The sequence below is a fragment of the Panthera onca genome, chromosome A1 (assembly GCF_046562875.1).
Source record: "Panthera onca isolate mPanOnc1 chromosome A1, mPanOnc1 haplotype 2, whole genome shotgun sequence".
Taxonomy (NCBI): Eukaryota; Metazoa; Chordata; class Mammalia; order Carnivora; family Felidae; genus Panthera; species Panthera onca.
This window is the reverse complement of record NC_138339.1, coordinates 228,223,484-228,250,390: the sequence shown is the minus strand read 5'-3', so window position 1 is coordinate 228,250,390 and position 26,907 is coordinate 228,223,484. Positions and strand designations below refer to the sequence as shown.

At 39.8% G+C, this 26,907-nt stretch overlaps 1 protein-coding gene across 4 annotated transcripts in view; it reads right to left on the bottom strand.

Moving 5' to 3' along the window:
* Positions 1-500: 500 nt before the first annotated feature.
* Positions 501-26,907, bottom strand: part of LOC145715376 (uncharacterized) — a 282,156-nt gene continuing 255,749 nt past the window's right edge. For 2 of the 4 annotated variants that reach the window (XM_081795364.1, XM_081795365.1), the window contains 2 exons: positions 21,530-21,686; positions 14,376-14,555 (listed from right to left, as the gene is read on the bottom strand). In XM_081795364.1, coding sequence (XP_081651490.1) covers positions 14,417-14,555; positions 21,530-21,686 — 296 coding nt within the window. In that variant the 3' untranslated portion in view covers positions 14,376-14,416. Of the gene's footprint in view, positions 1,507-2,489; positions 2,566-14,375; positions 14,556-21,529; positions 21,687-26,907 lie in introns of those variants that run through there. The other 2 variants (XR_014137478.1, XR_014137476.1) reach the window with 2 other exon arrangements.

Here is a 26,907-nt window from a genome sequence, read left to right as displayed (position 1 = left end):
GAGAGTTAGGCTAGTTTGCAGTGGGTCCTGAGGGGGTGATATTCACTCATTCATTCATTCAACATCTACCCAATGTCAGCTATATGCCAGGCATTATTCAAAGTGCTGAGGATATCTAAGGTTAAGTAAAAATGACAACAATTGGGGTGCCTGGATGGCTGAGTCGGTTAAGTGTCCAACTCTTTTTTTATTTTTAATTTATTTTAATGTTTGTATTTATTTTTGAGACACAGAGAGACAGAACATGAGCAGGGGAGGGGCACAGAGAGAGGGAGACACAGAATCTGAAGCAAGCTCCAGGCTCTGAGCTGTCAGCACAGAGCCCGACGTGGGGCTCAAACCCATCAACCATGAGATCATGACCTGAGCCAAAGCCAGATGCCCAATTAACTGAGCCACTCAGGTGCCCCTGTGTCCGACTCTTGATTTCAGCTTCATGAATTCGAGCCCCACGTTGGGCTGTGCAGAGCCTGCTTGGGATTCTCTCTCTCTCTCTCTCTCTCTCTCTGTCCCTTCTTCTCCCCCTCTCAAAAATAAATAAATAAATAAATAACCAAAAAAATAACAACAACCAAAAGGGTTGCCCTAATAGAATTTCTGATCTAGAGGAGACTTACATGTTCCAGAAGTGGAGGTTGAGGAGAGATGGAAAGGGAGCAAAGTTGAAGGTGCAGCAAGATTTATTGCCAGGGACAGTGTCAAACACAGAATCAAGAATGGGGGATTCAAATTCAACAGGGTGGAAGATGCAGGTTTAGATATAGGTTTGGTCTTTATGGAGGAAGAAACTTTGAGAGTGGGTGAGATGCCTTCCTGAGGCTGGAGACCATGGGCACTGCCTGCACTGAGGGAACACAGGGAGGAGTCAGTGAGCCTGTGAAGGAGCAGTCAGAGCCTTAAAAGAAGTACCAAAGTACTGCTCTATGATAGAAGCCAGGGAGGTCATGGGCCCTCCAGGTAAAAATACCAAATGTTGAAAGGTCAAGGAGACAGATCTGGGACAGGTGGCCCCTGTGGGGAAGGGGTGGTCAGCTCTGGGAAACAATGCACTGTGCCCTGGGGGTTGGTCAGTAAGATGCTACATGGTATTCTACATATGAGAAAAAGTCCCGAGACTCTTAAGGGGTCTAGTTTATTCTTAGATGATAATTTGCTGCCATAACTTATTTCTTGCTGCCACTTTTTTATTGTCAATAAAAATAACCTTTTTGTAGTTGTTATTCCTGAAGATTTGGAACAAAATAAAGCAAAAGCTCTAAGCATCTCAATGTTCAACAATAACTAGTGTACAGTTTTCCTCAAAAGATTACCATGAGAATGGGTTATAATGGCACTTGTGCATTTTAAAAATCTACAGTAGCAAACAAGAACCATATTCTAGTAAAAACATTTAATTTTGCTTCATGTCTTTTTTCTGATATGAGGAGGCATTTGGGAAGAAAGACTGAAGTCTGAGGTATGTGCATGTGAACTTCAGGACACCATGTGAAGAATACTGGGCTTTCTCTGAAAGGTAAAAAACAAAGTTATCTATCCAGAATTGTCAGTATTAAGGCTGTTCGTATGCATATTAATTCCAGTAGTTCTACCTGACAATAGAAAAAAATGGTACCTTAGCCTCATGGTGTTGCAAGAAATGTTAACAGAGGATTTAAATCACTCTCGCTCTGACCCTTAGGCTAGCCTCCTCCCCCTACACACACACACCACACACACACACACACACACACACACACACACAGAAGTGTGTTCACAGAAGGTAAGAATGCATCCTATTTGTAATACTTTTAGGGAAGACTCTACAATATCCCTGAATAACCTATATCAGAATTGAAAATCCTAACTTAGAACAGGAAAGTATGTGATTACTCTCCGTGGTTATGATGTAGTTCTTTTTGTCTTTTTTTTTTTTTTTTTTCTGATTCTGAAACCAGGGGGTAGGGCTGGGAACACAGGAAATAGAAACTGATTGAATGGGTAAATCAGTAATAACACATCTAAAAACCAAATGAGCAAAATCCTGTTATTAAACCATTCTCAATAGCCAATACAATTCTGGTAGAAATGTTTGGTACATTTTAGTGGCTAAATGACTATTTTTATAGTGCTGGAACAATGCTGGTGCTGGTTATTGTTTACTGAATGAAACAGCTGAGCAAAGCTTTATTTTAATGGGGGAAAGCCAATGTCTGGCTGTAGGTCCCTGGGGTCAGGGGAGGGGTGTCTCCAGACCTTCCTTGGCTATCAGACTTGTAATTCATGGAGGCTGTTAGTCAGTGGTTTCTGCAGGGAAGTGGGCAGTTCAACCTGGAGGAATGCTTGGGGCAGCATGGCATGCCAAAGCCTCTACATTTCAGTGTAGACCACTGGACTTAGCTTCAAGGACCAGCCTGAGCCTCCACTGCTGCCATATGGTGAGCTCATCACCCTAAACATACCAAATGCATGCTGAGCTCTACCTTTCTGCTTTACAACTGCCTAAATCTTACCTTGCAAGGCCCACCTGAAGCTCCACGTCCTCTATGATATCTTTACCCCACTGTGGTTCTCAGGAATAATTTCATTCTGTGAAAATCCGTGTTTATTCTTTTAAAAAGTGCATTTGATACTTAGTATAACCCAGATCTAGTTTTCTGTACAGAGTTCCTATGAGAATCAAATAAGACAACATGTATTTTTTTTTAATTTTTTAACATTTATTTTTGAGAGACAGAGCACGAGTGGGGGGAGGGGCAGAGAGAGGAGGAGACACAGAATCCGAAGCAGGCTCCATGCTCTGAGCTGCCAGCACAGAGTCTGACATGGGGCTCAAACTCACAAACTGTGAGATCCTGACCTGAGCCAAAGTCAGACGCTCAACAGACTGAGCCACCCAGGCTCCTCAAGACAACATGTTTTTTAAAGCACCTTGTAAAACAGTACAAATTAAAAATATGTCCTATAGTACTTACTATGACATTTACATAGTTTTTCATAAAAGTTATATGACAATGTTTAAAAGTCGGGAAATAAGAATACTTTATGATAATTTTGGTTGGGCAGATTATAATCATTACACAATGCAATTTATACCCTCGTATTTGTTCAGGTAACTCCTTTATGGACAGGATCCACATCTCTGATTTGACGTTTAACAGAATTTAGAAGGGTAGAGGTTTTCTCTTTGTATAGCACACCACTTAAATGTTCTCTCACTGGGAAGCCTTGGGAAGGACACTCTATATAATTTAAATAAATAGAATAGGTGCAGAAATAGATTATAAATATAGACTAAGATTAAAGCAACAGCCCCAGAAGTAGACAATATGAACATCCTCTTTTTACAGATGACAGAGTGAAGGACAAAACGGTTCAGGTCACACAGCTGGTGAAGAGTTGGGATTGAAACCAAACATTTTGATCCCAGAGTTCACACATTTTGTCACTTTGCTGTGACAATCTTTACATCAGCAGGGGTAGCAGCAAGGAGTTGAGCAAGATTCAATTCCATTTAATTCAAGCACCATTGACTGGCCATTTACTAAATGTCAGGATTTATGCTAAGTGCTGAGAATGAAAAATGAATGTGCTAAGATCCCTGTGCTCAAGGACAATGTTATCACATGACTCCTGTATGTACATAATTTTAATATTTTATGGTAAGTGCAATAATAAATGCATGCAAGACAGAAAGGTGTGCTTCTCATCAGAGAAATGGTTTACAGTTTGACTTGTTTTATTTCAAATGTGGAGAATACCTTCATCACACATATCACGCACACACAAACTCAAGTTCATGCACTAGGCATAGATAATTCCTTTGTGTGCTGCATGCTGTATTAGGTGAGACTGTGTACAAACCGGACCACTATCTCTGCCGTTCCTGGAAGCAAGAAATTCAGCCAGGGGAAGGCAGAAGGCAGGAAAGGGCCAGAGAAACAGACAAATGAGAATATAATGGCGAAAGCGTTTTAAAAGAAGAAAGAACAAAGGTCCCAGAGAAGATATTTGAATTAGATTTTAAAGAATGGACAGGCCCTTGACAAGCAAAAGTGGGGCCTGGGGCAGAGGGAGGTCAAGGGTGGGGACCAAGAGCTTTCCAGCAGAGGGGAATGTGCAAGGCACAGACAGGTATAGGGGAAAGAGAGGCATGTTTAGGGCAAGGGAGAAGTCAGTGTGGCCGGAACATAAAGTACATTTGCTGCGGGGACAAAAGATGGAAGAAAAAATTGGACTGGGTCCAGACAGTGATTGGTTTATCAGCTCAGCTCAGAACTGTAGACTTAATTACAAAGGCAACAAAGTGGCAAGAAATTCTAGAACCAAAAATAGTAATGACTTTTTGCTTATTTTAGATCACCTATATGGGTAGTATACAGGAATACTCAGTTCTGAGGATGGTATATTTCAAGATGTCAAATAGTATATTTATTACAAGAGTTTTACAATTTATATTAATATAAAAATATTAAATACTTTGGCCAGTTGGGCAGTAAGAAAGTCTGTTTAACTTTGTTTAATTCAGCCTCTGTTGAACTTAAGTCATTAAACATTGTTTTAATTTTTCCCGCCTACAGAACACCTACTAAACACCTCACAGTTGGCCCATGTTCATTCTCAATAAGGGTGTGACCCAGGAGTGTCCCTATGTGTGTGGATTACACATCTCTTCTTCAGAAAATCATTCATGAGAAAACATTCATGGAATTTTAGAAATTGTAATTCCTCCCTTATGTGATATGAAGGATCTCCTTTTAGATTTCTCTCCAATGTATTTTATGGAATATAAGAAATTTATTCCTCACCATGGTTTTATAGAATGATACACCAAAGTCAAAAGACCATCCAGTAGTTTCCCCAAAGTGTCCCCCTTTACCTTTCCAACATAGAAAGAACCGAATGTTGTCTATGGTCACTGGGGATAGCAGTGGTCCCCTCCAACTCCATGGCAGATCTTCCCCACCCCCAGTGAGAATGCACAGATGAGCCCAGGCTGCACTGCAGAATCATAAATACGGCCTGTCATACCTTATGGGCACTAAATCACGCAGATAGAATGTTCTTCGTGGAATTATCTGAAGTTCTGGGTTCTCTTGGGTAACTGCAGGTCATTTACACTGCATTTTAATTTTTATTTCTTCAGGGCATATCAGGTCTCACGCTAAACTAATTCAGTTAGGAAAACTGTGCTCTACTCGCTGGTGTCACAGGGCTTTCACAGAGGTGTCTCCTGCTCCCTCACAACTTTTTCTTCTACCCCCTCTCTTTCCCCACAGGGAACTCCTCCTCAGACCTCACTGAACTGTCTCTTCTCCTACCATCCTCCCCAGACTGGGAAGGCCGCCTTGTCAACTCTTGGAATATCATTTGTCTTTTCCTACTTAGCACTGACGTCAGCTGTAATGTTAAGTTTATCATTTGTGGCTATTTGTTTATCATTGGTCCTGTCTGTAGACCATGAGCTCCACGAAGGCAGGGGCTCTGTTTCTGTTCAGTACTGTGTTGCAGCATGTAGCACACAAATGTTAAACAAACATGGATCAAAGAACACCAAGAATTCATAATTTAAGAGAATGGAAAGTGAGACTCTTCATGAATTGGCTACAGCATAGACCCCATTTCTAGAATTAAGGCTCTTTTTGAAACTACAGAGAAATGTTCTTCCACTGATAAGAGCTTATTGATATAATAGCTTTATTTTCCTAGTTATAAATATTAGCTATTAATATTACTATTATATTTGGTGAACAGCTTAAACTTACCCGCCTTTAATTTTATCCTATGACGTCTAACTTCTAGAGAGTACTTTCTCTGTATGTGTAATCGAATTCTTCCAGTTGGCATTCATACACTTCAAATGCTTTTAGCCTCACGTTCTATTCACTATTACTTCACCACACTACACATTTGTTTGTTCCTTTAGTATGCTCCGGAAATCACTCTCCCCTATTGCTTTTATTATTCCTGTGGATCTTTCCAAACTTCTAATTTATAAGTCCCTTTGTGGCACTGGAGCATTAGACCAAAGACAGTATTCTGTGCATTTAGTTCTCAGTGGATCCGGTCTGGGCTGTGCTGGTGGGTGACATCTAGTTGGATCTCCCATTATAATGATGAAAAAAAATCCAGGAAATCAAGCTTTCAGAATATATTTAGATTCTTTCACAAGACATAATATTTCTCCCATGTTTCCCTCGGTGTTCCACAGAAATGCCACATGGGTAGAGTTATGCTTCCTCTGAGGTTGAGTTCCTGTGGGATACCACACACAGAGAGGACTCTGGCAACCTCCAGTGGAAACAGCACACCATTAGCTCTTCATTTGAAAAACAAAACTGCACATCCTCTTTCTAGTCATCCTCCTGTCCCACCTGCCTGGTACCTGGGTGTTTTGTGAGCTTGTTTTCTTACCAGGGGATTACTTCCTGTGGTTGGGGGAGGGGGGTGCAGTTTGGACAGCTAACTGTATACGGCAAGCAGCTCGTTCAGGGGCACACCGTTAGGTGATTAATTTGACCTGACAGACCAAGACAACATAGAAGCTGGAATTCAGACTTTGACTGTGTGCTTCTATTTAATGTGTCACCTGTAAGATAAATTAGCCCTGGAAGAGCAACTTGGCTGACTAACCCAGCGCTAAAGCAGAGATGATGAAGGCCTTAAGAACAGTGTCTTGCGCGATGTGGTCCAATCACAGACCATCTTCAGATGAAAGGAAGTGAGATTGCCTTCATATAAAAATACCTTAAATCTGACTAATAATTACAACTAGATGACCCTTCCTCTAGCTTTAATCCTAGCTGTTGACCACTTTGTAATGATTGAAGGGAAATACTTCTCTTCAGTTTTCGTTTTTAATTTTTTTTTAACGTTTATTTATTTTTGAGACAGAGAGAGACAGAGCATGAACGGGGGAGGGTCAGAGAGAGAGGGAGACACAGAATCTGAAACAGGCTCCGGGCTCTGAGCTGTCGGCACAGAGCCCGACGCAGGGCTCGAACTCACGGACCGCGAGATCATGACCTGAGCCAAAGTCGGACGCTGAACCGACTGAGCCACCCAGGCTCCCCTTCTCTTCAGTTTTCTAAACTGATGGTTAAAGCACTGTAATGTTGTCAGCCAAGCCAGGAATCCAGGAGGCAGGCTGCTAAACCAAATCACGTAAAACCACTCAACATGGCTTTTAAACACTGACCAATTAATACTTTAATGCTCCTTAAGAGAATGCTGAGTCAATTGTCTTGAGAAAGCAAATGTTTTTGAATCAAATGAATTGATATTAATAAACTGCAGAGAACTTTAAAAATCCACCAGTTAGTACTATAGCACAAGAGTAAGTAAGCCCCTAAGTATAACAGTACAATAGTTATTTAGCACAAAGATATGCATTAAGATATCCTAATTTGAATTATAAAATAACAACTTGAAATATAAAGTATAAGAACTATCCTGATGGTGGGGTGCCTGGGTGGCTCAGTTGGGTAAGTGGTTAAGCATCTGACTCTTGACTTCAGCTCAGGTCCTGATGTCATGGATTGTGGGTTTGAGGCACCAGGTGCCCCACCCTCAGGATAGTTCTGACTTTATATTTCAAGTTGTTATTTTATAATTCAAATTAGGACATTTTAACATATATCTTTGTGCTAAATCATGTATCTTTGTGCTAAATAACTATTGTACTGTGATACTTCCAGGCTTTACTTACACTTGTGCTATAGTACTAACTGGTAGATTTTTAAAGTTCGCTGCCGTTCTCTGCCTTGATAGCATAGAGTCTGCTTGGGGTTCTCTCTCTCCCTCTCTGTCTCTCCCTGACTCATCCTCTCTCTCTCTCTCAAAATAAATGAGTAAACTTAAAACAAAACAAAACAAAAAAAAGAACTATCCTGATGGTTAGTCAATCCCATTGTCAATCCCATTGTCCACAGGGATGTAATCCTCAGATTCATTTCTTTCATCCCTAGAGCAACCGTAATTTACCTCTGCTTAATCCTTACTCCAGCCACCTCTACCTCCAAAGAGTTTGCTGTGCTGAGGGAAAGAGAAATTAGTTAAATGTGCCCACAGCTCCATGGGAAGACCTAAAATAGTGAACCATAGCAGAGGGTAGGTGACCTACAGATGGAACCAAAATGATGGCAGAAAAGAGAGACTCAAAAATAAAAATAAAAATAAAAAACATATATAGGGGCACCTGGGTGGCTCAATTGGTTAAGCATCCGACTCTTTGATTTCGGCTCGGGTCATGATCTCACAGTTTGTGGGTTCGAGCCCCACATCGGGTTCTGTGCTGACAGCCTGGAGCCTGCTTGGGATTCTCTCTCTCCCTCTCTCTCTCTGCCCCTCTCCTGCTCACTCTCTCTCTCTCTGTCTCTCAAAAATAAATAAATAACATTAATTTTTTTTAAATATTAAAAAAAAAAACATATATAACCCTCTTCCCAAATCATGTATGGCTTGACAATAGCTCTAGCTTCTCTGGTGTCCAAGTGTCCAATATGCCAACAAATCCTAGATTTTTACTTTGGAAAAAAAAAAAGGATTCTAAAAAGCAGGAAAGGGATACATGTCTTAAATACATCCACAGAGTAGCAAATTAGGAAAGTTCTGGAGAAGAAAAAAAAAAGGCAAAGACTTCCTGGGTACAGCTGTCCTGAGCTGTGAGCTCAAGAGTAAAATTGCTGTAAAAATTAAGAGTGCAGAAGCCAGAGGAACTGGCAGCTGTAAGGAAAAGAGTATTCGCCTGAAATGGTCCAAAAATAGAGACCAGGGTTGTGACCTGGTTAAGAGCAGAGATAATAGTAAACTAGAAGGGGAACTGGAGATAATTGTAAAAGTCTAATTGATGGTAAATAACATTGTGAGTCGCACTGAGTAATATGACTGAATTTGTAATTATTTCCTTGCTTTTGTATTCATTAATTCATTACGTATTTGTTATATTTATATCAGCTGAATTTGAGTTCATGAAACAGAAAGCAGCTTCCCTTCAACATTCGGCCTTCAGATCCTCTGTTAACCATTTCTTCAACATTCTTGAGGTGAAATCTGAAGGGTCATGGTTCTTCGTATCACACAGATGATTGAAAGTAATCTGGTCACCTTTGATCATAAGAACAATCTCATTTTAGCAACTGAAATATCCAGTCCACTGTAATTATAAAAAGCTTCAAATCTGATCCCAGATGAAAGCTTTTCTGTTTCCCAGCCTTGCTCTTCAGTCTTCCTTTTGTCTCCCCCCACGCCCCTCACCCCACCCAGCTTTCACTGGATCACCCTTGCCTGCCTCCTGAGGGCTCACAATGGGTGGAGAGATCTGAAGCCAGAAAAACAAAAGGTCTTATGTGCTGAGCTGGCTGGTGCCCTCTGGATGAGGCAGATACCTAGCGCCAATCCTGTCCCATGAGGTCACATGCTGGATTTCCTTCTTGGCTGGGCATCTGGTGGCATTCCCACTCTGTCGCGATCAGTTTCCCCTACAGACGGTTCTCGTGCTGACTTCCTGTGTAGGGCCCACATCTGGCTCAGGACAAGGACCCATGCCTGCTGCCATCAGTGGGAAAGCAGCTCTCTCCCATGTCTCTCTCCTTTTGTTCCACCATTGTGGCAGGCCGTTCAAAGCACACACCTCTGCCTTTTGTTTCCTCAGAAAGGAATTACGCACCATTTTCTGGCCCTCAATAAAGTCCAGAGAATATCAGTCAAATTCTCTGGTCCCTTCATGCAGTGGGGCCCACGGAGTCTCTCTATTTGTCTTAAAGTGAGAGAGAAACACAGCATAGTGACCATTCCCCCAATAATAGAGATGCCTTCCTTACTCTTCAATTTCCACCCTTTAAAAATTTTGAGGTGGATGATGTGCTGAGAACAAAACAGAATTTTAACTATGCTTTTTGCAAACCCTGCATAGGCCTTCTAGTATCTTGGTTTGGAATTGGGGCAAGGAGTGGAGGGGCCTGGCACCTGATGGTTTGACCTTCATAGCAGGGAATGTCAGCTGAAGCTAAATAAAATGGTTCTACTTTATCATAGGGTTACAATTAAGAAACATCTAGCTAGTGCCCATTTTATGCGAGGCTTTGTTCTAGGTGCTGGAGATTCAAAATGAAAAGACGAGGTCACCTGTCTTGAGGAGCTCACAGTGTAGGGAACATTGCCCTCTTCGCCACACTTTGTGTTCGAGTTTTAGGTGGTCTTTATTCTCCAAAGCACCTGAGTATTTCGTGGGCTGTGAGGGGGGAAAGGGACAAGCACAAGTGTGGGGAGATCAAGGGGGTGTGTTTATATAAGGCTGGACCTGCCACATAGAGTTTCTCATCCCCCACGAGAAATGCCAAAATCAGGAGGTGAGAAGAGCCAAGAGTTGGAAGTCAGGGTCCAGGAAGCCTCAGAGGACATCTACTGGGTTGCAGAAGAGTAGGGACCAGAGACCAGTATCAAGGCTGGGTTCTAAGAACTACAGGAAAATCGGACAAAAATACCCAGTTGAGAGTAAATGGGCCAAGATCAAGAGAAGTTGCCTAGATGAGGCCACTGTGGCTTGCCTTCACTTGTTGGAAGAAGCATGGTACCAGAGTGGGTCGGCAAAGTTAAGGGCCAGCTATGACCGCGGGGATGAGTGGCGCAGGAGGAACTCTGTATAGGTCGGGAAGAGCTCTTGAGCCCAGGTGGTTGTTGCCTGAAGCCTACAGAGAGAGGCCACGGGCTGAGCACCCCAATAGGGAAGCAGCTTAAGAAGATGCCGAAGCTCAAATCCTACTGGTGAGATTCCTGCTTTCCTCTTGGGTTACTTTACTTAAATTCTGTCCTTTCTTCAGAGCTCACCTAAGTCATATCTTTTCTAGAGCCTCACCGAGATGTCTGTTTCCTCTGAATTTTAAGAGGAGTTAGGAAATTAGCAACATGTTGCTCTGCATTGTCAATTCATCTTTGTAGACACACCCTATCCTTTGACTTAGTGAAGCACAGGACCCAAAATAGCCTGCTTGGCGCCTGTCCTACAGCCCGGCAGCTATACCCATGTCACTCACACTGGCAGGCTAAGCTCTGCCATGGCCTGGGACACCAATTCTCATATTGATGGCCTTACCGCAGACATTTACCTTGTGTCATTTTTGCTGCTGGTGACTTTTGTGTCCCAAGCCCCCAGTGCCTTGCTGACTCTTCATATTTTTGCCTCATATATCAGTCTTTCAGAGGGTCGAGGTCATGCTAAAATAATAGCTGAAGCATAAGGCACATGTAACTGGTATATGAGGAAAAATGACCCATGTAATCAGACATTTCTGGGAGGAAGAGGCTCCTTCCTGCCCTGACTGGGGGTGCTATAGTAGAAGGAACTCTGGGGGAGGAAGGCTGTGGAGCTTTCTGGTAAAGGAGGCAGGGGGGTGAGCTGAGCCAGGGAAGGTCTGGGTTGCTTCTCACTCATCCTCTCCATCACCTACCACCTGTAGCTCTTTATTTTCTTGTCATATGGTAATAAAATGAGTTTGCAAATCTTTCACTATCATAAACTATAGAGAACAAAAACAGAAAACACTCCATTAACTCAATTGGAAATTAATCATTCTCTGATATCCAAACCATATGTTCACATTTCAGTACTTATAGATGTATAAATAAAAATTAAAAATTTATGTCCCTTAAATCTATATTATATAGTCATATAGTCTAATAATCATGTCAATGGCAATTAAAATCAATTTTCTATATTATACCCATTTTATTTAATGCTTAGGAAGCAAGACTGTCCTGTGACTTTGATCTAAATATCTTCACAAGTCTGGAAGTAATTACAATATTTTTTTAGCATTATACTGTTAAAAGTCTGATTTATTTTCTAGTCTTATTTATTTTTTATTTATTTTTTTCTTTTTTTTAAATTTACATTTTACTTTGTTAATATATAGTGCAATATTGGTTTCAGGAGTAGAATTCAGTGCCCTAAAAAAAATTTTTTTAATGTTTATTTATTTTTGAGGAGGAGGGGAAAAGAGAGAAAGGGGACAGAGGATCCCACATGGGCTCTGGTTCACAGCAGAGACCCAGATGCAGGGCTCAAATTCAGGAACCGCAAGATCATGACCTCAGCTGAAGTCAGACGCACGATCCACTGAGCCACCCAGGTGTCCCTACCATCTTATCTAAAAAGATCACCTTCTAGTGTTATCTAAAAAGATCAACTGGTTAAAAAAAAAAAAATTTTTTTTTTTAACATTTATTTATTTTTGAGACAGAGAGAGACAGAGCATGAACAGGGGAGGGGCAGAGAGAGAGGGAGACACAGAATCCGAAACAGGCTCCAGGCTCTGAGCTGTCAGCACAGAGCCCGACACAGGCTCGAACTCACGGACCGCGAGATCATGACCTGAGCGAAGTCTGCCGCTTAACCGACTGAGCCACCCAGGCGCCCCAAGATCAACTGGCTAAACAAAAACAAGACTGACCCACTCTGGGACAAGAATACTAGTCATTATTCTTTGGTACAAGGTGTGGAGGTCCCTCCAGGCAGCAGATATGTCATGCCATGAATGGAACCTATAAAATCTAGAACTGAAGGAATGATGTTACAGGCTGGAAAAGGTAAAACACTGAAAAATCAATGAAAAGCATGTCTGAGTGCTTCCCCTATGAACTTCTCTTTATAAACTATTGTTAACAAATTCAAGAGAAAAAGAAGACTTAATCCCCATGTTTGATAATTTTATAAAAGGTAGGAGAATTGCCGAGTGTAAGTTCACGTCCAAAATCAGAACCAAAAAGCATTCCCTGGGTTGCTTTGCCCTCCATCACCACCAGAATGACTGACAGGGATTACTGATGCAAGATTTGTTCTACCAGCAGCTCTGGGTTTTGACAGAACTTGAGTTTGGCTACCCTGTGTCCTTGTCCACTTGCCTTAGTATGTTAGAACAAGTCGAGGATTCCAAGGGCACCAGTTCTATGCTTTTTTGCAGCTCAGGCCTTGTTCTGTTCTACAACGACAGATGGCACTTGTGTATCCAGCCATTTCATAAATTCACATCATTTGTCACAAAGCAGAAACAAGAGGATAAAGACGGATCAATGCAAATCAGCATTATTGGAAATATAACTCAAGAACACATTTGCTCATGCCAAGAATGCTGTGCTCAAGTATGAGGAGGGTGTTGTTTTTCCTGGCCCAAGAAGAGAGATTTTCTGGCTTAGCCCCTTTAGAGAATAACCCAGGCTAAACCAGACAGCTTTAGCTTGGTGAACATCATGCTGGTGTCTAGGAAATCCCATCTATCACCACAATGCAAGAATTCTTTTCATCTTGTATACTGGCCCAGGAAGAAAATAGTTGCATATGTATCACTGAAAAGCTGTGCCCCTTTTATACCTGTAGAGGAGTATATATGGTATTTTCAGGTGCAGTTTCATAAGCCTAGTCACTGTTTCCGTATTTCTTTTCCATGACATATTAATTTTGTACAGAAGCACTTGAATTCTCTTAATCACTCAGCAGGTTACCTTCTAAGCGTGTGTGTTTGTGTTTATGGCCAGAAAAAGCAGATTTTTACCCCTCTCAATGACTAGAAAACATCACAGTCCAGGTTACAGTAAAAATACAAGAAAATGTCCCTGACTTAGGAAGAATGTATTACTTTATTCTATTTTAAGGCAAATGGCTGTATCTTACGAAATGGAAAGCAATTAGATATATTTGAACATTGTTACTACTTGCTTTAGGTAAGGAATGCCAGATCAAACAACTTTTACCATTGGCAAAACAAAAACCACAACTATAAAGTCTTCAAAATGAGTGGGTCAGATGTCACCAGTTTTGCCTTTCAACATTCACTGCATTTACCAAAGTATTCGCTCTTTGAAAGGTGTGCAATTTATGTTTAAATCAGATTGAATGTTTGTTTTGTTCTGTTTGCTACTCAGAACATCACTGTACATCAATGTTGCAAAAGCAGTGTCCTTATAGCAAGGTAAGTGTGTAGAGTACATGCAGGATTGATTTAGAGGCCAAGCGCACCCCCACATTACTTTAACACATAATTCAGAAACATTTCTTACAAATATTAACATGTGTAGGAAGTTATTATGGGTGGGGCAGAATTATTTACAAATAACTCTTAGTTGGACTTCACAAATTATGGAACAGGGAGTGTTTTGGTAAAGATGCCCAGGACAGCTCAGGAAATCAGCTGGGAGGACAGACCACATGTTCTCAATTTGGGGTCAGTGTTTGCTTATCACTCATCATGAACATCTCCAACCTGAATTGAGTTAGAAGTTGTAGGAACCCCTCAGTGGAACCTTAGAGCAGCATTCACCCACTATGTGTGGGGAGCCTCTTGGCAGGATGCTAGAGAAAAATCCTCAAACACCCTATGATATTCTGGAAAGAACCCAGCCAACTGTAAAGTGACTGTCTTCTGAAAAGCCTTTATTGTGTAATATCCTACAGTATTGTTGTTGTAAGAGGCCTTAGTTGCACTGCTCCACGAGACAGTTTTTCAGGATAGGCCAGTTCTGGCATCATGTGGATGAGCCCATATAAACTTGATTCTGTTGTAGGAATTCTTTCCTCAAGTATTTTGCTTTACATGTAAAAGGAAAAAAAACACAGAAACTGAGTTTCTCATGATTATATAGACATCCCTATAAAGCACTAGTCTAATTCACACTTTATTAATCAGAAAATTAAAATGCAGAGAGGCCCCAAACACCCTGTGATATGCTTTGCTTCTTCACTCTTGTTTTTCCTTAAGCCAAGTTGTGTTTGACTATGCATTCTTTGCTCAGTGTTCATGCCCAGTGGCTCCAAGCCAAGCAGGTTGGAGGTATGGCTGGGAAATCATTACACAGATTGAAGAGGCTCCTATTGCCTTTGGATGTGAAGGATGCTGTGTTCATCTGGCCATACCATCATGTTTGGTCTGACGTGGCGGAATGAAGGTAGTCATCGAGTTTTGCATTTATTTAGTCACATCATTGTATTCTGGCTAATTAAGAAGAGAAGTCAAATCTTAATATCTCCTAATAGGCACTGGTAGAAACACTTTTATGAGTATGGATTACGAACCCAATCTTCTGAGTCTCACATAAGCCACCTTTCAGCTAACTTCCATTTAAATTTTGCTGGCATAAAAAAAATTACAGGATAGGGTCCTGAGTAAACAAAATGTAGAAATTGTGCTTTGTTTAATTATTCCAAAGCCTTTTGTCTCTTACTTGTAAGGTACAATAAGGCAAAGGCTCTTGGCAGATGCCTAAGAGTTTTATAACTGATGTTGAGATCAGCTGAAACAAAGACACATTTGTTGAGCTTCAGCTTCAGATGCTGGCCTGGCTTTTCAGAAGTAAACCATAAGTGTTTGCTCTTGGATATGGATAAGAGTTTTTCAAAAAATCCATTTGCCAATGCTTACGCAAGGCACTACCACATATTACGAAACATTTGCTTGCCTAACACATAAGAAACAAATTTAAAACACAATAGCAGCATGTGGCTGGGAAGAGAGGCAACCTTATGGAGAGGGTATTCCTGGGAAACAGGGATATTTGCTAAAACCCTGATTAAGAATAAGAATTTGAAGATGAAGAATTGAATTAATAAGTGTCTCTAAAAAGGCAGCAAGACGATTACCAGTAATGATGGCAGCAGCATAGTGGCCCGTGTGTGGGTTTTGGAGTCTGTAGACAGCTCTGCCTTTTGTTGCTTGAACAAGTTGCTTAAAGTTTCTAAATATCACTTTTCTGTTAAAGTGGGACTATCTACCTGCCTCGAAGGCTGTTTCGAGGGTCAGATGAGATTACATTCTGAAAGTGCTTTGTCAACTGTAAAGTTCTACCCCAATGAGAACACTGATAAAATAAAAATAATCATTATCACAGTAACAATACCAACTAACATTTAAACACTTGCCCTGTGCCAGACACTAACCTAAGAGCTTTACAGGCATTATGTCATTGGGTAGCATACTATTTTTATCCTCCTCATTTTCCAGAATAGGAAACTGTGAAGATTAGCTAGGTTGAATAACTTCACCAAAGTCTATCTCGCACCTACATTTGTGCTTTTACTTCCACACTGTATTGCCTTCCCTATTTTAACCACCATGAACGCTATCTGAATTCATTTAGGGGCGATTGTATGTTTTCATGTATTACATAAAAGCAATCTTTCTTGTCTAATACTTCATTGACTAGCCCAATCACTAGGTTAATACATGTTGTCTATATGCAGCACATTCACAAAGGTATAAATACATAATTAACAAAATAGAAAATTAGCATTATTATTCTAGAGTGGCAGAACTTACAAAAGGAAGGGTGTAGAACATTTAAAAAGCAGCATGAAAACTAATGCAAAATTATATAGGCTCAATTGTAGATAATTAAGTCCCGAAGAATGGAAAAAGAAAAAAATTCCTGCAAACATATGACCCTACTAGCACCTTATTTTTATGATCAGTTGTCCATTTCTAAAATTCTTTTCTTTACAATTAAAGGCCTAAGCCCTGAAATAATAGTCCTATGAGTTGGTCTCTAAGCCTACGAGGATTCTAGAATGGCACTGCCCAATATGGTAGCCACTAGCTACATGTTTAATGGACTGAGCCACCCAGGTGCCCCAAAGTTACATATGTAATCATATCAGGGGATTTTGCACGGATATTTAGGGTGATAGCTACTGGAAAGAGGTAGGGTGTATTGTGAATCAATAGGAGAGAAGATTAAGGCATCAAGTTTGGACAATTATCTTAACCCTAATCTTTTAGGCTCTCTGCTCGGTAAAGCACAGGACTTGGCAGTGATATGTTCACCGTTGCATTTTAGCCCCACAGAGGTGAGAAATGGGTGAGGGAAAGTGAGCAAATAGCTCTGGCCACAGCCATCAGAGTTGTTTAAAGAGGGCTTTTTAGGCAGATGAAATGGCCCAAGCAAAGGCACCAAATCTTGAAAAAGCCTTGTGACCTGGTTATGGTGTAAGGTGATTTCAGAATGGTAGAATCCCAAGATGAGACAATAGCAGAAACAGGTGTTGAAGGTTAAAACCAGGCTCAAATTTTAATGGATCTTGTGTTCCCTAAAATGTTTTAATATTATCTGTTAGGCCACAGGGAGCCATCAGGAGTCTTAAAGATGTGGATGACATGACTGGCATAGCTTCATCTTTCAGGAAGGTAACTATGACAGAGGTGAGGAGGGTGTCTTCGGTCACAGGTTGAGAAACAAGTTCTGGATTTTCTTGTGGTAATGTTATTGAGCTCTAACCTCCAAATCATAATACCTCATAGTTCCAAATTAGAATGACTTTCAAAATATCTACTGATTTTTTGACATTAAACAATAATGACACTAAAAGGACACATTAAGTGCTTTGTTAAATATGTGCTGGTAAAATGGATTATTAGCATGGCCTGAGAACTTCAGTCATCTACTGAAAGCAGCTTAAGTCCATTCTTGGTTAATATATTTATAATACTTATAATGCTACTAATTGGCTTTATAAGATTACAGAATGAAAGAATTGAAACGACGGACAGTTATCAGGCTGGAAATAAAATGGGAAGATGGATGAAATATGAAATATGAGAGATAAGCCAGGGCATCCTCACTGTGCCAGCGGTGTTTTGTTCGTTTTGGAAAAAGATTTGGTAAAATGAGTGACAGACTCTTCTCTCATTTTTTCCCGTTCTACTAATTTGGTCCTGAGGTAAATAAGTGAGGGTATGCTGCAAACCATTTTTCCCCTGATGAAGCCTCAGCCCAGATCTGTGCCTTGTGGTTGTGAACCAATGTGTCTGGGCCAGGAGATGGCTCCAGTCCCATAACTAGGAGTAAGCTAGCACTCTTCATAACCATTATGAGATTGGATGCCCTGACTTAATCATGGAGAAAGAGATACTTCTGTTCAGGACTAAAACATTTACTATGAAGTACATAACAGCATCAAAAAAATCAATCTGACATTTTCCCAAAGGTTTGGATGAATTGCCTTCTCAAAGAAGGAGCAGGGAGCAGCCTCTGGGGCATCTCTAATGCTTCCCCTCATGTCTCCTCATCCACCTGACTGGCCTTAGTGCAGACAGACTGACCCCGCCAGCCTCCCTGAAAGGCACTCTCAGACTGCATCTCTGCTTCAGAAGTGTTTCATGTGTCAGTATAAGTGTTTTCTTATTCTGTTCCATTTTAGGTATGTGATTAATTTTAATTTTATGTATATGCCACTTAAAGACTAATTATATTTAATGACTGTCTCAGAAACTATTGAAAAATTTTAAAAACGGGACATCTGCTTTTACCATGCTGAGGTAAACTGGTACTACATTTATAATCCCATTGTAAACAATAGAAAATTGGGCAAAATGTACAAAATCATTGTTTCAAACATTATAAAAGAGAGAGCATAAAACTGTGATCCCTGACAGAAGGTAACTAGATAAGGGGAGCCCTACAATTTCCTAGGCTTTCTGCCTGGGAGTACTGTCTGAATTGAGGCACAGAGAGAGAACCCCAGCAAAACACAACAGTCATATTTAAATTGAGAAGACAAAGAGGAGAATTCAGGGAAGCTGAAATGACTAGAATTTACAGAACAGAGAATCAGAGAGAAGGGAATTATGCAGATAAAAACCTACAGAAATCTGCATGGGATTGCCTTGAGTCTGTGCAAAATACTAAACTGGGATGCACAGAAAGAAACTCCATGGGGCCATAAACGAACAACTAGGGAGCTGTAAGCATGAGTGACAATTCTCCATTGTTTGCTCACATTTCCCCATACCTTGCAACCAGAGGTACTGACTACATTTATTCTAGACCTTCCCCACCCCCCCACCCCCCGCCCAGAGATGTTTATATAGCAAATAGCCTTCAAGGATAGAGCTACTGTCTCTCTCAGGAGCAAAGGGTAGAAAAACTTACTTCCCATTATAAAAGATTCGGGTTCTGTAACTCAGGGTTCGTCTCCTTTACCACACTGTACTTCATGTGCAGATATTGCCCTGGAAAAACTAGCACTCAGGAAGGTAGTGCGAATATTGACACTCCAGCACCTACTCCTATGATGAGTAATAAAGTTCTTTGTCCCTGACCCAGAAATCATGTCTTCTGTTGACATCCTTGAAACTATGGCTGGCTAACTTGTTAGCTTGCAAGTAGGGTAAGACCTCAGACCTTTCATAGATTTGGACCGTTTGGTGATAAGCAAACACAGCAAACTGTTGGCCAAACTGCATGGTCAGTGGGGCAAAATAATGATTCTCCCCTTTATTGGCTTTTATTGAATAGGATTTAGGAGGTGGTTACAGGCTGAGTATCAGAAAATTGACTGAAGACAACTCCCTTGATTGTTGTTGACTCTCCTTTGAGGAGGAGGGATGCTGTTCCTCAACCAATTTTGCAGTCAGCCTCAGGTCAGTCCTGTTGTAACAGTTAATAATAATATTCATCCTGGGAGAATTTGATATCCATATGGAAAAAATTAACCTTGAAATGACTTTACAATGTTCACAAAATTGATTTAAAAAACAGCTAAAGCTATAAAACTTTTAAGAAGGCAAGATAAAATAAAATCAAGATTTTGAGGGTAGGAAAAGGATATTTAGGATACAGAAATATAAACTTGGTGAAAATTAATTGAATTTCATAATCAAAAGTAAGTTCCTCTATTCTCTGAAACACATTGTTAAGAAAATTAAAACCAATCCATCAAGTGAAAAAATATTTACAATAAATATATCTGAAGATTTATATCCAGAATATATAAAGAACTACTCATCTCACTAATTAAAAAGACAAGAATCCAATTTAAAATGGACAAATGATTTGAACAAGCACTTCACAAAAGAAGGCATGCAAATAGTCACTAAGCACTTTTAAAAGATGCTCAATATCATTAGCACCAGGAAAATGCAAATTAAAATCACAATGAAATACTATACTGCACATAAGTATCAGTCATGATGTGCAGCAATTAAAACTCTTACACATTGCTGGAGAGGACGTAAAGTAGCACAAGCACTTTAGAAAGTACTCTGGCAGTTTTCTTATGCACTTAACCATATAACTCAGCAATTCCATTCCTTGGTATTTACCCAAGAGAAATGAAAACATATGTCTTTGCAAAGACTTTTATATGAATGCTTACAATGGATTTATTCATAATAGTCCCAAACTAGAAACTCAAAAGTCCATTGAGGGGTGAATGGATAAACAAGTTGTAGTATATCCACAGAAGGAAATACTTGTCAAAAAACAAAAAGGAATGGACTTCTGATCGATGGAAAAACACAAAGGAATCTCCAGAACATTATGAGAGTGAAAAAACAAAGCCAAAACTAACAGAAGAGCACATTCTATGTGATTTTACTTATGTAAAATTCTTGAATAGGTATAGTGAATTACAGTGGAATAAAGCAGATCATCGATTGCCTGAGGCTGCGATTGTGAGGGCAATGGTTGTAAAGTGGCACGAGGCAAATTTGTGGATGGCTATTCTTGATTGTGATGGTGATTCCATGGGAGATATATTTGTCAAAGCTCATCAAACTGTAAATTTAAAATGGGTACATTCAGTATATATAAATAGTACTTCAATAAAGTTGATTTAAAAAGAAAAAATCCACAGATTCAAAAAAGAGATTAACATGATTACGTCAATGATTCAGAGCCAACCTTAAAAGAATTCCCACTGACAAAAATTGACAAAAGGAGGATGATGGCTGTGGATGCTTAAAATACAATGGAGGACACCTGGGTGGCTCACTCAGGTAAGCGTCTGACTCTTGATTTTGGCTCAGGTCATGATCTCATGGTTCGTGAGTTCAAACCCCTTGTGGGCTCCAGGCTGACAGTGTGGAGCCTGCTTGGGATTCTCTCTCTTTCTCTCTCTCCCTCTCTTTCTTTGCCTCTCCACCGCTCATGCTCTCTCTCTGTCTTTCTTGCTCTCAAAATAAGTAAATAAAAACTTAAAAAAATAAAATGAAAAAATACAATGAATATATAAAAAGACATTACTCCATAATTACATGCATGTGCACACACTCACATCAAAGACCAGAATTTAATTTTATTTTCTTAAACATCTTTTCTGTGGGTAGTAACTGTTCTGAAACAGTTTTTGATTCTGAAGTGCTATTATTGCACTTTTAGGATCTCAGGTTTTATTGGTTTTGAATTACTAATTAAAAAATATATTTTTGTAATATTTTCTAAGCAAAACTTGGATGGCATTTTAAAAACCCAAATTATGTAGGCTTGTCTTGAGAATGCCTTGAGAATGTACCTTGCAGACTTCCAACTACAGGGACATTAACTGACCATTAGTTATGGTCACATCCACCTGTCACATTTGGAAATGCATTGCTTCATTTGCACTGAGGCCATACTTCCAGTGGGCTACTCCAAGCCCATGACTGATTGCAGCACGCATACTAAGGCAGCTTGTTCCTGAGAGCCATAGGTCTTTTTCCAGAAGGCTAGTTTTGGCGCAAGGACACCCCAGTCACTTTGATGAACTTTCATTAGACTTAATGGAGGTCAAAAACACTTTTACCCAACTTACCTTCCTTTCTCTCCTTCACTAGGAGTCAGATTTGCATCATAACTGGATGAATCGCCCATCCTTTCCCAGCTCCCTTCCCATTTTTTTCTAATAGGCATTCTCTTCGATACAATCCTTATAGATTTAATCTCATTTTGATGTCTATTTCTTGGTGAACCTGAACAAATACATAGTCCAATATTTGATTACCTTTTATAGCAATAGAGGCCCATTGATGGCTTTTATTCTCTTATATTTATACCTATTTAATTCCATCTTGTTGGCTTAAGGTCCGTTATTCCAACAAATTAAGGTATTTGTGAATCATGATTCTATATTCTTTTACTTCTGTTACTTTTCCCACCTTTATGAGGTCCAAAAACGGTGAGTAGTTATGTGTCTTCTTCAAGTTGTGAGTAAAAGTATTAAACCGGAATAGTCAAATGACAGGCCCTTTTGATCATACAATCAAAATCTATAATAAGCCTGACCTGACAGTATAGAAAAGTCCATGTTTTCATAAATTGAAAAATATTAGAGAATTATAAGAATAGTAAATTATATGTAGCTAGAAGGTGGGCAGTACCCTTATAATCAAATTGTATATCTCCTCCTATAGTATTTTGCACATATGTGTTGATAATTGTAGTTTGCTATAAAAATATGCCATGTAGTTCTTTTTCTCTGTTACTAGAGTAGGGATGACAGCATAAAAATTTCAGCTCTTAGAATATCAAGAACTATCTTCTAAATGAAATAACTTGTAAAAGCAATGTAATTGGATTCCCTTAAATAGGGATTTGGTGGTTTGCTTCTTTGTTTACTGTGATAATTCAAGAAAAAAAATACTTGGTGTTGTAATAAGGGCATAGTTCATTTGTATGTAGGCTTAGAAATGATTATATGGGAGCTATGGATTTTCAAACTAATTGTTTCAAAAATAATTTGCGTGGAGGCCAAGGTAATGCCTGGCAAGTAAGGAAGAGAATAAACTAAAAATTTTTTTTATCACGGATATCCATGCTAATATTAAAAATAATTTTGGTACTACATACTTAAGCACTTAAAAGGTACTACATACTTATACCTTTCATTAGCTCATAGAATTCATGCACTTTTTTTATAAGAAATGAAATAGGCCAGAAATAAATATATCACGATAAATATTGTGATTAATAAGAGGCTGAACCTAGACATGATTTCAAATATGTGCCACCATACGACACCATTAGAAAGCACTATCAATGTGTAAATTGTCATCTTGCCTAAGGTTGTTGTCCCTTAATAAATCTTTGGTCCAATCGGGTAGCAGACTATAGGATAAAAACAATTATTGTCTACTCTATATTTTTAGAACTCATGAACATGGACAATATTTCATAAAGGGAACCAAAACACCATTAACTATATGGATAAGGAAATCATACCAAATCAGTGGTTCAATTTTCTCCACAAATCATGGCTAAAACTTTTATCCTTTTTCTCCCTTGGATTCTTCTATTACTCTAAAGGCTAATAATAGGAACATTCTATTACATGTTTCTCTTTAGATCTCTTGAATCATAAGCAAACTTTCATCTTTAATTAGTTTAACAGCTAGTGTTATTGATGAACGGTAATATGCAGAAGAGGCTGACAATCATTGTGGGTTTTTTCTGTAACTGAAATAAATAATAACGAGATATGTTCTCATAGATAGTGGAAAAAATGTCTCAATGGCCCCTGGAATACAAATAAAGGAGCTATGATACTACAAAGGACATCTTGATAAGAAGCAGATTCAAAGAGAACAAAAAAGGAACTAGATTATCTGCTGACATAAATCTTTTCTCAACTATATTATATCCTACTGAAGTCTTTTTTTAAAGGCAGGAGTCCAAAAAGGATGTGTTTTGCCACAAACAAGGAAGATCAAAGTAAAGTGCTGTTCTGTTATTCAACTTAAAGAGAAAGAGAGATACTAACAGAAGAAATCATGGACCATAAGCAGAAATGGTACAACGATCTTTTACAGGAATGAGTATTTCTGATGTTTGCAATGCATGAGTGGTGACTTGGGACTAGGTAGTGATCCAGAGAGAGAATCTAAGATATGTCCCTTAAGCTACCTAAAGGCATGACTAAGAACAAGTCACTCTAAACAATAAAATAAGATCTAGAGCTAGGAAAACACCAAATGTGGTTACTGAGTTAGAACTGAACATTCTGTAAAATAATAAGGCACGTTCTCTCACCAGACAGAAGTGTGAGAAGGAAATGTCACACCCTGCTGAGGGAGGGACTATGTCAAAATCACCTCTGGGATTTTTTCAAGCTCAAAGAAATTTTGACGACTCCACCACCACCACCCCCAACCCCCACCACCACTGCTTACAATTCTACCTCCTCCTGAAGAGTTAGTGCCCAAAGGAGCCACTCTTACTGATGAGTGGGTTATCATATCACTTGGGTGGGGTGGGGCAGAGAGTAGGCTGAGAACCACCATCTCAGTAAGTGTACATCCCTGCTTCATGTGACCATCTGTGTTGTGGGCTGGGCTCCCAGCTCTGCCGGGAAGAGAGTGGACTAAATACACAGAAGATGGCCCCACCTTTTCATCAAGGCATCCCCCTCTCCACATGCAAGGGTGCTCATGCGGCCTGCCTGAGGAAGGCAGCAAATGTTCATTGTGTTCACACTACTCAGAATACTATTACACAGGACAGAGAAGACATGATCTCTGCTCTGAGAATTGTTGAGAGCTCTGTAATTTCTATATGCTGGCACTTATCTAAATATGGTCCTCCTTGTAAGGCATTTGCCAGCAGATTGACCTGGATCTAACTCTGTATTTAGAAATTTAATATAAGTGTCGTTAAGTAATTTGGCAGCCTTCCAGTCCCATGGTTCTGTGTGCATAATAAATATTTGTTGAATGAATGATAAATAAAAACATGCAGGCTATGCTATCAACTAGGTTGATAAACAATAGTTCTCATTATTCGTCATAGTTATGTCCCATACATTAGCTATTAACACTGAACTAGTGAATTCTGAGCCCTTACTCCTAGGGAAAATAACAGGGTTATTGCCTGTCAGACTCTGGTCAGAACATTTATATGTAATCTATTTGCGTGTGTTTTCTATTTAAAGACACCTTATATAATCTATATTGTTGATTCATTAACTTGAAGTCATAGTTTACAGCACTAACACCCGTGACTGAGTGAGCTTATCCAACACACATATTTTCTCTGAAAGGCACATCACAGCCTTCTTGCACTTAGAAACACTAGACGGCACTTTAGGACTACACATAATGGCCATTTTAAACAGTAAAATCAGCAATTAAAGCACAAAAATGTGAAAACGTGGTACTAAATAGACCATGAGAAGGAAGGATACTTGTTTGTTTATTAGTATAGGAACTGAAACAGGAAGGTAGAACATAGCTTTGTTCAACCTCAGCTGGGGACCTGTACCACTGCTCTGTGCATGTCCACAAATGACCACAAGAACATCCCAAGTATTAACTCTGGGGGGCAGCAAGGAAGTGAATTCACACATACTGAATCCATGAATAATGAGGATCAATGGTACAACTGAATCACTTGAAGGAAATCATGGCAGTTAAGTTGAATAAAGGCAATGTTGTACTAGCTTATTCTTTGAAACAGCAGCTCATATAGGTTCCCACTGTAATTTTAGCCAATTGAAACCATTCTCCAATAATACATATGGAATAATATCTTACATTCTGGCTACAGAGGTTAAAGACAGAGGGTCTTTGTTTTTTGTCAGTTTGTTTTTAAATGTTTATTTATTTTTGAGACAGAGAGCACTAGGGAGGGGCAGAGAGAGAGGGAGACAGAAGATCCAGAGCAAGCTCTGCACTGACAGCACAGACAGGCGGCTTGAACTCACGAACCGTGAGATCGTGACCTGAGCTGAAGTCAGATGCTTAACCAGCTGAGCCACCCAGGGGCCCCATGGATATGTGGTCTTTGCATCTGCTTATTCCAACTCAGGTAAGCAGTGGGGTGTTCTCCATCACCCAGACCTCCTTCAAGTCTGCTGGTAGGTCCTACTACCACATTCCCTTCCTATCTAGGCTACGTTCACGGTCATTACCTCTCTACCACAGAAAAGCCCGAGAGCTCTGTCATGCAGTTGGTGGCTAAATGTCAGGGGAACAAAAAGGCTTCAAGCACCACAAGGATAGGACGCCAACAGAAATGGAACTCATGCACAGTGCTGCCTGGGCGTCCTGCACTTTTGCTTTTGTTTTTATTTTGTCATTTCTTCCTGTTGTGAGAGCATTTTTCTAAGCAATAATGGGTAGAGACAGTTTAGTCATAATTGTGAAAAATACTAATCATGACTAATTATGATTTTTGTAGTAGCTGGTATTTTTAAAAGCATTCAGACTACACGTATTCCCCGGAGGGTCTTTCGCATCCTTATCTCTGAACTTAAGTGAGCCATGTTATTTCCTCCATTAGTGCCCAAGTTGCAGCCGGGAGCTTCTTGGCAATGCTTGTATCTGAGGCTGGAAGATTGCCTCACCTGCGTGGGTGGCAGGTGGCAGCTCTTCTTGCAGAGCAAGGTCATGGGAGAAAGTCATCAAGTCTACAATAAAGTAAATGCCCCTTAATCTTAGTCTATTCTCATAGAATTTGCATTATTATTATTATTAATTTAAAAATGTTTAATTGTGGTAAATTATATGTAACATAAAATTTACCATCTTAACTATTTCTAGGTATAAGTTCAGTAGCGTTAAGTATATTCATGTTGTTGTGCAGCCAGTATGATGAGGAGAAATACAAAATGGGCTGGCATCACATGGCCATGATCAGATCATTTATCTCTAAGAAATAGACTTAATTTTTAAGTTTAAAAAGAGCACAAAATTGGGGCGCCTTAAGCGTCCGACTTCGGCTTATGTCATGATCTTACTGTTTGTGAATTCGAGCCCCATGTTGGGCTCTGTGCTGACAGCTCAGAGCCTGGAGCCTGCTTCAGATTCTGTGTCTCCCTCGCTCTCTGCTCCTCCCCCACTCATGCTCTGTCTCTCTGTCTCTCAAAAATAAATAAACATTAAAAAATTTTTTAAAAAGAGCACAAAATCAACTTCATTCCAAGGGCATATGTTGTCATATTTTTGTCTACAATTTTAACTATTTTAAAGAAGTAGGTAGAAGTAGCCCAGGTATCCAATGACAGATGAATGATGGATAATCAAAATGTGGTATATATATTCAGCCTTAAAAAGGGAGGAGATTGTGAGACACAGGCTCACGTGGATGAACCTTGGGGGCATTACGTCAAGTGAAAAGTCAGAAACAAAAAGACTAACACTCTATGATTCCACTCATATGAGGTCCCAAGGGTAGTCAAATCCACAGCGACAGAAAGTA